The sequence below is a fragment of the Trichoderma citrinoviride genome (genome assembly GCF_003025115.1).
Source record: "Trichoderma citrinoviride strain TUCIM 6016 unplaced genomic scaffold BBK36scaffold_10, whole genome shotgun sequence".
Classification (NCBI taxonomy): Eukaryota; Fungi; Ascomycota; class Sordariomycetes; order Hypocreales; family Hypocreaceae; genus Trichoderma; species Trichoderma citrinoviride.
Window position 1 is genome coordinate 1,241,333 of NW_020194718.1, and position 12,243 is coordinate 1,253,575.

The 12,243-nt window shown below is 55.3% G+C and overlaps 4 protein-coding genes across 4 annotated transcripts; 3 read left to right on the forward strand and 1 right to left on the reverse strand.

Moving 5' to 3' along the window:
• Positions 1–567: 567 nt before the first annotated feature.
• BBK36DRAFT_1177624 (hypothetical protein) lies at positions 568–2,182 on the forward strand (the record flags this gene model as incomplete). The annotated part of the gene is made up of 4 exons (XM_024896074.1): positions 568–796; positions 853–919; positions 973–990; positions 1,066–2,182. The coding sequence occupies 4 exons, from the start codon at positions 568–570 to the stop codon at positions 2,177–2,179; spliced, it is 1,428 nt and encodes a 475-aa protein (XP_024748167.1).
• Positions 2,183–2,601: 419 nt separating this feature from the next.
• On the reverse strand, positions 2,602–3,171 carry BBK36DRAFT_1161007 (UPF0057-domain-containing protein; the record flags this gene model as incomplete). Its single annotated transcript, XM_024894339.1, has 2 exons — positions 2,602–3,005; positions 3,114–3,171. The coding sequence occupies 2 exons, from the start codon at positions 3,169–3,171 to the stop codon at positions 2,602–2,604; spliced, it is 462 nt and encodes a 153-aa protein (XP_024748168.1).
• A 975-nt stretch (positions 3,172–4,146) lies between these two features.
• BBK36DRAFT_1135938 (P-loop containing nucleoside triphosphate hydrolase protein) lies at positions 4,147–7,865 on the forward strand. Its single transcript, XM_024892811.1, has 2 exons — positions 4,147–7,752; positions 7,788–7,865. The coding sequence occupies exon 1, from the start codon at positions 4,157–4,159 to the stop codon at positions 7,745–7,747; it is 3,591 nt and encodes a 1,196-aa protein (XP_024748169.1). The 5' UTR covers positions 4,147–4,156; the 3' UTR covers positions 7,748–7,752; positions 7,788–7,865.
• A 2,601-nt stretch (positions 7,866–10,466) lies between these two features.
• BBK36DRAFT_1170520 (SAICAR synthase-like protein) lies at positions 10,467–11,715 on the forward strand (the record flags this gene model as incomplete). The annotated part of the gene is made up of 2 exons (XM_024895457.1): positions 10,467–10,534; positions 10,605–11,715. The coding sequence occupies 2 exons, from the start codon at positions 10,467–10,469 to the stop codon at positions 11,713–11,715; spliced, it is 1,179 nt and encodes a 392-aa protein (XP_024748170.1).
• Between the last annotated feature and the right edge of the window lie 528 nt (positions 11,716–12,243).

Below are 12,243 nucleotides of genomic sequence, written 5' to 3' on the forward strand. Positions count from 1 at the left end.
CTTTCATTGGGTATTCTGTAGGATCTACCACTGAATTACTACCATGGAAGTCAATCCAACTTGCAGAATATTTGAGCAGAATCAGCTCCAGAGCTCATGTCTTCCTTCAGCCAGGCAAGTCTTGTGATACTTGGGATACGTGCATATTCGTGTCGGGCAAGTAGACGGCAACAGACATTCGGCAGCGTGCCTTGTACCATTCATATAAAACAGTCGGAGAAGGGCCTAGAAGAAGCCTCACGTCTATTCAGTCAGTAGTCAGTTGCGTTTTGATGAATATACGTTCGATGCAGCTTCATGCGTGCAGGTGACAGCAGCTGGCGTCAGGCAAACCAGCTGTCAAGCACCTGCCACCGCTTTCCCCTTCTCTCGCATCAGGCCTCAGGCCTCAACCCTGACTTTTGTTTTCTTCTCTTCCAAGATACTTGATTCCTTTGCCTTTGCTTCTCAACTGCCCGCCTCTCCTTCATCCGTCGCGATATCAAGCTCATCGTGATGTCCCAGATGGCTTCCACAGCCCAGGGCATTGATGATATCACCGTAAAGGACGTCACAATGAGCGAGCCTATGCCCGAAGTTGACGAGAGTGTGGCCCCGACGAAGCATCTCTTGCCAGCCGGAGTCGAAGGAGAATCGGAAGACGATGCTGGTGACGATGGCCAAGACGACGCTCCAGATGCCCCCGTCAATCCCGCCCAGCTCTCGGGCGCCCGGAAGAAGAGAAAGAAAAGTAAGAAGACGACGGCCAGCAGAGGCCCAACCGCGCTGCCAAAGAACCGCGGCAATGGATTTGAAGGTATGGCGTGTTTTCTCTGATGAACTGGAAGCGTGCCAGGAACTGAACAGAGATAGAATACTTTGCAGACCCTCCTATGATGCCCGCGGAAGCAATGCAAGAGAAGCAGGAGATATACGCTGCGTGAGTGTCACTCCACAGATCTGATGGCGGATGCAGCTAACAATATTCAACAGAGACATTCCGTTTGAAAGGTATCATCAACTGGCTCAGCAGCTCGTCCCTCGTCCTCATCCCTCCAGTAGCTAATTTGATACAACTCATTGCAGGCGAATCGAGTCGTGCATCCAGCGATTCCGCTCCCGCCGCCGCATCCAGCATCGGAGAGCCACCTACTTAAACGACTACCTCTTCCTCGGCGGCGTGGACACCAATCCAGGCGCCTACACCGGTCTCGATCAAAAGGACCTCAAGCAGCTCACGCCCGCCCAGCGTCGCGAGGCCACGGCCCGAGACGTCGTCTACGAAGGCTCTGGGGCCGGCGACCGCTTCTACGACGGCGACAAGACCAAGTGGACGGTGGACTTTGCCGGCGTGGCAGCAGGCTTCTTCTCCACGAGGCTCGTCGCTCTGACCGGTCTTCATCCTAAGCCCATGGAAGAGGCGATATCCGTCGTGGAGAATTTCCTCCGATACGTCCTCCACCACGACGTCTGCCCCGAGCACGAAGACAATGTCAAGGAGGCGTTGAACGTTTGCCAGATGGCTAGGGAGGAATGGACGGCGCTGAACACGCTGCAAACTGCGCTTCCAGGCGTCTTCAACCCAGCTGCGACTGAGCTTTTCATTCAGTTTGATCCCCACTCGTGGGATTCGTCTCGGTTCAGAGTCCCTGAGGGATTTGATGCCAAATCGGTCTTTTATTCGTCCATTGCCATGCTGGAAGACGGCAAGATGTTCGAGCACCTCGCTAGTAAAGCCGTTGAGCTCGTCAGTCAGTACGAATGCGTCCTGGAGATAACAAAAGTCCATCCCCCGACCGAGGAGGTGATTGAGCGGTTCAAGAAGCTGGCCATTACCGCAGCAGGCAACAAGACGCTTCGGCTCATGCCCCTTGGCAAGCTCACCCTCAAACCAGCCACCATCGAAGACGGATGGGTCCAGCAAGTCACCACGCATCCCCTTCAGGGCAGGGAAATTGACCTGTACTTTGAGCAAGACATCCTCGCGAGCCTCAAGCCGGGCATGAGGATGGCGCTGGAGATTGGAGATCTCGGAGCCGACATTCGCTTTGTTAAGAGTATCCAGAAGATTGTTCCTACGTTCTATACGTTCCTGCCCCAGGAGCTGATGGTGCAGTTCAAGATTCCCCAGGAAAACGACCGGCCGGCGCCATCAGTGCACAATCCTACGCTGGAAGACAACCAAGCGGTTGAGGAATAGTTGGTCCATTTCCAATTCCGTGAAACTCGAACTTTATTAAGGTTAAAGGCACGGGGGTATTACTAGGTAGTCTGGACCATCTCATCGACATCGGTAGATAGCCACCAGATATCCTCCAAACGTCTCAGAGAATGAGGAATAGAGACCAAAGATTTCATCGAATCATGTGCTATCATCTCCAACGCCGTGAAAGCTAATAAAGCTATCAATTACGACCATAGAACAACGCAGAGAGGGGGCTTCTTCTAAACAAAGAGTAGCTGAAAGGGCAAACACCACGCTCTCTACTCTCTATTCGCCCGCACTTCGCTGCAGCTCATCGCAATTCTCCATCACCGCCAAGATATCCGTATCCGTACCTGTATCAGGGTATCGTTTGACATATTCGGGCTGACGGCGGCATATGCATCTTTCGTCCTCCCTTAATCCCGCGTCTGCACCTTGTGGTCGCCAGCAACAACCTCAGCATACGAAGGCGGAACGCCCTGATGATGATCAGAGCTGCCCTCTCCCGAGTTTGCAACCCCGTGCTGCTGCGGCTGAGGCGACTGCGAGGTAGTCCCGTAGTTCATGCGGCCGTCCTGGGGCTTGGGCTGCTGGTGGTGCGGCCCCGGCGGGGTCTGGACATAGACGTACGTGACGCGGTTGTTGCCGTGGCGGCCGCTGCCGCCGTCGCGCTCGTTGGGGACGGCGTCGTACTCGTAGGGCGGCTCGGGGTACTTGGCGATGATGTACCAGGCGTGGAGGAGGCCGGGGATGAAGCCGAGGAGGCAGAGGAGGATGTTGATGAGGGAGTCTGCGCTGCAGAGGCCGCACTTGACCCAGACTGGGAAGATTGTTAGTGAGCTGTATGAGCAGCGGAGAGCCTCGATGGTTCGCATGAGAAGAGAGTTGCTATGGGACTGTGGGGTGATGGGGGTGATGATGGACGTACCGGGCAGCGGGGGGAAGAGGATGGCGAGGACGCCGAGGAAGATGTCGGCGGAACACATGATGGCTTTGGCGATGTTTGTTTGTTTGTCTGTCTGTGTGTTTGTCGCGATTCGCTTGTATCGATAGGATGAAGCTGTGAGTAGTTGTAAGTGGTTGTTGTATGTAGACGAGACGGCGATGGAGAAGAACAAACCCCAAGGGTCTTTTCGTTGTGCTCGGCCTACCAGATGGGCTGGATAACGAGATAAAAGAGGGCGAAAGTGGGCTTGTGACGGGTGATGACGATGGTGTTGCTGCTTGGGGACAAGGTTGCGTAATGACGGGGCTGGGGCAGGGGCTGTGATTTGCTGGAGGGCGAGGCTTGTGGGGCTGTTGCCTGCGTACAGGTACTTGTACTTGCGATCGTGACAAGGGCGGCCTCAAGATTTGGTCGCCTTTTTGTAGGGTAAGGTAGATGATGCCGCGGATATGGAAGGTATTCGGTGCATTACAGGTGGATTGGCTATGGGCGTCTTGATGCTGTCATTGTTGGATTAAACAGGGAATGATACCTAAGGTACCTATCCTTGAGCTGTTATTTGCCAGGCACAGGATGTCGAGGCGCGGTGTTGAGTCACGCTGAATCAATATACGGATCACTTATACGGACAACCTAAGGTTAGGACTTCAACAGCAATGGAACGCTGCTACCGTACCCCGGATTATGGCATTTCCTCGTACCTTCGTTAGTTGTGATTGCGTACTTTTTCATCAGAAGCACTAGAAAGTTCGTTTCTACCACTTAATTCTGGCCATTTCTTCATTACAAAGCATTCTGTGTGCACAGCCTTCAAAGAGGCGGTTCGTAGCCTCTTCGTACCTCTACTCCAGCTGCACGCTCGCATCAGAATGGGGCAGTTCCTCGGTCAAGGCACCTCACCGAGATATCCCGGCATTCACCCGCGGTGAGAGGCGGGCTGACCGTGACTTTTCTACCGGCAGCCTTGCCGCTAGCGCGTCGGTCATTGTTCCAACTTTCGCAACTTTTCACGCCCATCCGCAGCCATGGACGACCTTTTGAATCTCGAGCTGCTGTCGCTCGTGTCCAAGGTCACCTCGGAGCTGCAGAACCACGTCGGCATCAGCGACAAGACCCTCGCCGAGTTCCTCATCGCCCAGCGCCTCGAGAGCTCCTCCAGCGATGACTTCCGCAAGAGGCTCGAGGGGCTCAACGCCGACTTCCCGCCCAGCTTGGTCGACAGCCTGGATCGCCTCGTGGTGGCCATGCATCCCAAGTTCAAGGGCCAGAGAAACGGAGATGCCCACAACGACGAGCCGCATCACCACAGGACGAAGGAGGAGAACGAAAAAGTGTTTAGCGGACTCGCTCTGCCCGACAAGAAACCTGCTTATGACGACGGCGCGGACGCCATCGATGATACGCTGGCGCTTCTAGAGGGGCTCGAGGGCAAGGCAAAGAAGGAGAAGGCGTCTAGGAAGAGGAGTAGAAGTCCGGAAGATGGAGTCAGAGAGCCAAGATCACGGAGGCATCGATCAAGATCTCGAGACGGCCGGAGGCGGGACAAGTACAGGTCACGATCGCGATCGCAGGATGCAGGCGACGAAGACTGGCGGGACGGATTTCGAGAGAAAAAGTCGCGGAACCGACGACGATACGACTACAATGACTACAATGACGACCACGACGAGCTCAGCCGGGCTCCCGCACCCGAGATAGACGACGAGCCGATCATGAACAAGGTGTATCCGGGCCATGTCACCGGCATCAAGGACTTTGGCGCTTTTGTGAATATCCACCACGTCAAGGGAAAGGTGGACGGCTTGGTTCACATATCTCGCATAGTCTCCGGGCAGCGCGTAAACCACCCCTCCGATCTGCTGTCTCCTGGGCAGCAGGTCTGGGTCAAGGTTGTCAGCATCGAAGGCCGCAGGGTGGGGCTGTCCATGAAGGATGTTGATCAGGAGACTGGCCGAGATCTCGAACCACAGGCGCGGCTGACTACTGGCGCGAACATGGAGGCTCTTGGTGGTCGTGGAAGAAACGGGTTCGTCGACGATACCCCCGCAATGCCGCGGGACTCCCTGGGACCCCCAAGACGGCATAAGAAGCGAATGACTTCACCAGAACGCTGGGAAATCCGGCAGCTCATTGCCTCTGGTGTGGCGAAAGCGTCCGACTACCCGGATCTCGAGGAGGACTACAATGCGACGCTACGTGGCGAGGGCGAGATGGAGCTGGAGGAAGATGTTGACATTGAAGTTCGAGAGGAGGAGCCGCCCTTCTTGGCGGGCCAGACCAAGCAGTCCTTGGAGCTTTCTCCTATCCGAGTGGTCAAGGCTCCTGATGGATCGATGAACAGAGCGGCCATGGCAGGAACCACGCTTTCCAAGGAGAGGAAAGAGTTGAAGCAGAAGGAGGCCGAGGAGGCTGCCAAGGGGGAATCAAAGGAGAACCTCTCCGCCCAGTGGAACGACCCAATGGCCGACCCTGACAAACGCAAGTTTGCGAGCGATCTGAAGAATGCGCGAATGAACGCCAAGACAGAGGAGGAGCCTGAATGGAAAAGGGCGGTCATTCCCAAGGGTCAATCACTGGGCAAGCGCACCAACCTCAGCATCAAGGAGCAACGAGAGTCTCTACCCGTCTTTGCGTTCCGTTCGCAGCTGATCGAGGCGGTGCGGGAGAACCAGATCCTGATCGTGGTGGGAGAGACTGGCTCCGGAAAGACGACCCAGCTGACCCAATATCTCGCCGAAGCCGGGTTCGCCGAGGACGGCATCATTGGCTGTACGCAGCCTCGCCGTGTCGCCGCCATGTCAGTTGCGAAGCGTGTGGCGGAGGAAGTTGGCTGCAAGCTCGGCGAAGAGGTTGGATATACCGTCCGCTTTGACGACTGCACCAGTCCTGCGACGAGGATCAAGTACATGACGGACGGTATGCTGCAGCGTGAGATTCTCGTGGACCCTGACTTGAGGCGGTATTCATGCATCATGCTTGACGAGGCCCACGAGCGAACCATCTCTACCGACGTCTTGTTTGCCTTGCTGAAAAAGGCGTTGAAGAGGAGGCCCGACTTAAAGGTCATTGTTACCTCGGCCACGCTGGATGCCGACAAGTTCTCCGCCTATTTCAACGAGTGTCCCATTTTCACGATCCCTGGCCGAACGTACCCTGTCGAAATCTTGTATTCTCGCGAACCGGAGTCTGACTATCTTGATGCCGCGCTCGTCACGGTAATGCAGATCCATCTCACGGAGCCCAAAGGCGACATCCTACTATTCTTGACTGGTCAGGAGGAAATCGACACGGCCTGCGAGATCTTGTACGAGAGAATGAAGGCTCTTGGGCCGAGCGTGCCTCCTCTGCTCATCCTGCCCGTGTACGCACAGCTTCCGAGCGAGATGCAGAGCCGAATCTTCGAGCCCGCCCCTCCTGGCAGTCGCAAGGTGGTCATTGCTACCAACATCGCCGAGACCTCCATTACGATTGATGAGATTTACTACGTCGTCGACCCCGGCTTTGTCAAGCAGAATGCTTACGATCCCAAGCTTGGAATGGACTCGTTGGTCGTCACGCCCATTTCACAGGCGCAGGCCAACCAGCGTGCGGGTCGTGCTGGTCGAACGGGCCCTGGAAAGTGTTTCCGCCTGTACACAGAGGCTGCTTACCAGTCTGAGATGTTGCCGACAACGATCCCTGAGATCCAGAGACAGAACCTGTCGCATACGATTCTCATGCTCAAGGCCATGGGCATCAACGACCTCTTGCACTTTGACTTTATGGACCCGCCGCCGATCAACACGATGTTGACAGCCTTGGAAGAGCTGTACGCCTTGAGCGCGTTGGACGACGAAGGCCTGCTGACGCGCCTGGGGCGGAAGATGGCGGATTTCCCCATGGAGCCGTCGCTGGCCAAGGTGCTCATTGCTGCCGTCGACTATGGCTGCTCCGACGAGATGCTCAGCATCGTGGCCATGCTCAACTTGCCCAACGTCTTTTACCGCCCCAAGGAGAAGCAGTCGCAGGCCGATCAGAAGAAGTCCAAGTTCCACGACCCTCACGGCGACCACCTGACGCTGCTCAACGTGTACAATGCCTGGAAGAACAGCGGCTACTCGAACCCCTGGTGCTTTGAGAACTTTATCCAGGCGCGGTCCATGCGGCGAGCCAAGGATGTGCGAGATCAGCTCGTCAAGATCATGGAGCGCTACAAGCACCCGATTGTCTCCTGCGGCCGCGACACGCAAAAGGTGCGGCAGGCTCTCTGCACGGGCTTCTTCCGCAACGCGGCGCGCAAGGATCCCCAGGAAGGGTACAAGACCCTGACGGAGGGCACGCCGGTCTATCTCCATCCCAGCTCGGCGCTGTTCGGGAAGCAGGCCGAGTGGATCATCTACCACACGCTGGTGTTGACGACGAAGGAGTACATGCACTGCACGACGAGCATCGAGCCCAAGTGGCTGGTCGAGGCGGCGCCGACCTTCTTCAAGGTCGCGCCGACGGACAGGCTTAGCAAGAGGAAGCAGGCGGAGAGGATCCAGCCGCTGTATAACAAGTTTGCGGGCGAGGACGACTGGAGGTTGAGTGCTCAGAGAAGGGGCGGAAGGGGTGGTGGTGGTGGTACATGGGGTTAGAGGGATGCATTTACTGTTTGCGTATTGTCTATATATTTCGGCATGGAGTTTTGGGTTATTTGATGAAAAAGATGTGCATTAGTTCATGAGAATGAGCGACTTCTGGGCTAAGGGTGGTTTTTTTACAGTTACAGGGTTGAAATTCAAGACTGTGTCTTTGGATGATGAGACTGGATATATGCTCGTGCAACGAACGATGTGCTGGTGAACAAGATACTTTCTTTCTTTCTTTTCATTTCTTTTTCTTCTTCTTCTTTTCTTAGCTGTCTTAGTCGCCGAGTATGTGATGGCTGTTGAGTTGTCTTGTCCGCTTATGCGGATACGAGAACGATTATATGTGGATAGATGTGCTTCTTGCTATCAAACATTATGCTCAGAAATAGCCTTATATTGCTTGACAGCACCTTTGGGTGAATGCATCTCCTCGTCTTTCTTGATACATGTAGCTTGAACGTGCATCGAGTCTGTAGGCTGCCCTTGCTGCCTGTTACCAGACCGCTGGATCTGCTGCTACTACATGTAATATCCCATGCCTTACATTGAATGGGTTGGCACCCAAGATGAGATTGGGCAGGAATCTGTACAAAGAGGCGTGCGAGTGCCGGGGCTGAATCTCACCACGCACGTATGATATGTGTGCTTGGCTACTCATCCATTCCAACGGCGTCATATAACGTCTGGTAGCCCTGCAATGACCTGCATACATAGTAGCGCGTGCGCTTATGAGTGCTATAATATCCCGAGCTGCCCGTTTTCTTCGTTTTCGTTATCTTGTATTCAGCTTAGTTTCCATTTGTCTTGTAAAGGAGGGCTGAGCGAAAGCCTCGCGATGCCAAGCTGTCAGCGGCTAGAACGGAGCTGAGCCTCTCACTCCTGGCGGTAGGCTCTCGGCAGAGCATCTAACCGCTGAAGGCGATCAACGTAAACGGTACGGCTATGGAGGCTATGGGGAAGGGGATCAGTCATTGATGGTGACTCCTGATGCTATTTTCAACCGCAGAAGGGCAAGTAGATTAAGGCCCTTGTTGATGAACGCAGGCTCTGTGCGGTGACTCTTTCTACATGTAAGTACCCGGCAGCTGGAGCTGCTTGAATAGTACAGAGTCCTATATCGGGCTTGTTATCTCTCGGTGTCTATCTACCTGCTGTTCAGTACCTAGGGCGGTGAATAGGTAGGCAGGATGAGGGCGTGGCTGTGGTTGAGGAGCTGACACGTATTTGGCATGTAAGTGCGTGCGTGAATGGGTTCTTTGACGCAGCATTTGGCACCATGTGGTTGGACACGGCCGTGCTAAAGGGTCACGCGGGAGTGCAAAGAAAAGAAGAATGATGAGAGGTGAAGGAAAAGAGAGAGACAAGAGGAGAACAGAGCAAGCAAGCAGCTGGAGCTTGAGGGCGAGTTGTTATCGTTAGTGGTGCAATGGGGTCATGTTTGCGAAATTGGTTGGTTACCTTGACTAAGTTGGGTGGCATTAGCTGTTTCATGTAACAGACAAAGACGGTATTTGCTTCTGAGAGGACACGTGCAGTGTGAGTCGAGATGGTTGGGGGTTGAGGGGGACAGACAGATTGAGAGGGCAGTGAAGTGGTGAGAATAAGGTAGACAAGAGGAGAAGAGGCTGAGCACGGAGAGGCTGCCTGCAAGCTGAGCACATACACGTTATTTTTCGGTGACTGTCCAAGACCCCTGCAGCAGCAAACACCCTTGAAATCCACAAACAAGTCCAGCATGAAATCTCGACAAATCATTTGGCGCTGGCTATCGCGTGAACTTTGGAATCGGGAGCACTTGACGTGCATGTTTGCCGCGTGGGATCCCAGGAAATCCCGACAGAAGAAATGCGCCTTACCAGCAAATCAGGAAGATGCCGCGCACTGCCATTGGCCGGGGCGGAGGAATGCGCTGAGTATCGAGACTGTGGCTCAGCTGCTGGCTTTGTCTCTTCGTGACTCGGGAGGCATCACGCATCAAACAGAGACAAACAGCGTGAAAGCCAGGGGTGGTGGTTTTGGTGATGAAGTTGGATGGATTCATGGGGGGCCAAGAGCTGGACTCGGCACCGCACACCTCCGTCAGAGCACAGCACGGCATAGCGGTCAGAGCTCCCTGCGGTTCCAGTGGACTAGCCGCTGTAACTCGGCGCCCCCAGCTGCTAACTGCGTGCTAGCCACGGGCTGAACAGGGCGCCAGAAGGCGTCGGGTGCGGCATGCAGGCTAGGCCGGGCCTGGCTTGGTGGCGGGAAAAGGTTGAGCGAGGCCTGGAAATTAATCAATGTTACAACTACGCCACTCTGTTCACCCGATCTTCTTCTCTCCCCTTCAACCCTCAAGGCATTTTTTCCCGTCTGCTCGCCCTTTAAAAGCCCTCGCGATCCCCCGCCGCTGCCCGACCGGATGCTCGACATGGTTGCGCGACTGCTGTGACTGCGACGCCCCTCCGACGGTCCTGAAACCCGACAGATTCCCGTCATCAAACCCCATCCCTGGCAGCCTGCAGCCGTGCCTTACGCTGAACGAACGCGGAGAAACACCGACGATCCTACTCCCTAATAAAGGAACTTTCTTCCTCAAACACTGGCTCTACCTACTACACCTAGACACGAGCAGACGCGGCATCCCTCGATAGACGAGAGGGATTCGGAGAGAGAAGAAGCAGCAGAAGGAGAAGAAGTAGAAGAAGAAGCCGTCAAACTGGAACCAGACACGGACGCCGAAGCCATGGTCGCAAAAAAGAGGATTCCCAGCCCCGACGAGCTGCGCGACTACGACCATGCCGTCGCCGGACAGTGAGTCGATTTCGCAGACGGACGAAAACAAGATGGATGCTCTGTGCTAACCTTTCCTGCGCAACCACAGTGCGGGCACCTTGTGCGACGCCGACGGCGAGCTCTTCATCAAGCCCTGCACCCAGACGGAGATTGCCTTCTACCAGGCCGTCGAGGCCAACGGCTACCGCGACTTTGCCGAGATCATGCCGCTCTTCATGGGCGACCTGCAGCTGAGCACCCCCGAGGATGTGCCTCTCGACGACGCACTCCTCGGCGTCATTTCCGACGACGGCGTCGAGACCAGCAAGGAACAGATTGCCGCGAAAATAGTAGAGCAGGTGGCAAAGGTGGCGCCCAAAGCCGCTGCGGACAACGCAGTCTCGTGGGTGCCTACCCAGGGCAAGAAGATCAAGACGGACAAGTCGGTGGTGCTGGAGAATGCCTCGTTCGGCTACAAAAAGGCAAACATCCTCGACGTCAAGCTGGGCGTCCGGCTGTGGGCCGACGACGCCCCTGCCGAGAAGAAGCGGCGCTTCGATGCCATCAGCGAGCAGACGACGCACGGAAACCTGGGCTTCCGCATCTCTGGCATGAAGGTGTATCATGGCTCAGGGGACAAGGCCAAGTGGGACAAGGACGGCTACATGGTCTACGACAAGGACTTTGGCAGGTTGGCGGTCAACGATGACAACGTGGTCGACGCCTTCCGGACCTTCATCTTCAACAAGACCGCCGGCATCGACCAGGCCTTGGGCAGGGCCGTGGCCGCCGCCTTTGTGCGGGACTTGGAGCGCGTCGAAGAGGTCCTGACCAACCACGAGACCCGCATGTACTCGTCGTCTCTCCTCTTCATCTTCGAGGGCGACGGCGCTGCTCTCAGTGCGGCGATTGAGAAGAACAATGAGATCCTGGAGCGTGACTCGGCCGAGTCGTACACCTGTCCGCCGGTTTCGCGCACTAACATTGGGATGGACAACCGCATGGACAGCGGCATCGCCTTGGAGGATGAGGACGACTCTGCGAACGGAGACGAGGACGAGGATGAGGACGATCTTCAGCTGCCCAAGATATATACCCTGAAACTCATCGACTTTGCGCACGCAGAGTTCACACCCGGCCTTGGACCAGACGAGAACATACTGACGGGCGTCCGGAGCCTGTTGAAGATATTCAAAGAGCTGGCGGGCGAGGATGATTAGACAAAGACCATGGCATGGTTTTCTTTTTTGGTCGCTCTCTCGGGTCGGTGTACGACTCCGCTACGGGCTTGAGAGGCGATCGCTGGCGTTGTTGGAGTTGACGGCTTTCTCTTGCGAAGATCAAGGACTGGCATTACTTGCGCCTTTGTGTATCGGAGAATGTTACCTGATACCCCCGGAGAAGTCTGAGTGACGAGGAGCAGAAAAGGGAAGTCCGAAAAAGGGGCAATGCCCAGACGGAGGTGTTTGCGGTGTTTACTGGCTGGATTCAAACTGCAAAGGGTAGAGCATGGCTCCGCATGGAGATGGGGAGAAGGCATCTGTTTTTTCTTCTACGTTAACGACGATATGATGGGCTGGCGCTACAGGAGTGCTTTTCTTCTTCTTCTTCTTCTTCTTCTTCTTCTTCTCTTTCCCCTTTAATGCTTCCGGAGTTTGGGAGGCGGAGCGACTGAATGCTTGACTTGGAATACATGGACAGCATTGTTGGACGGGCTTTAGAAAAAGTGTCGTCTCTGCAGGTAGAAA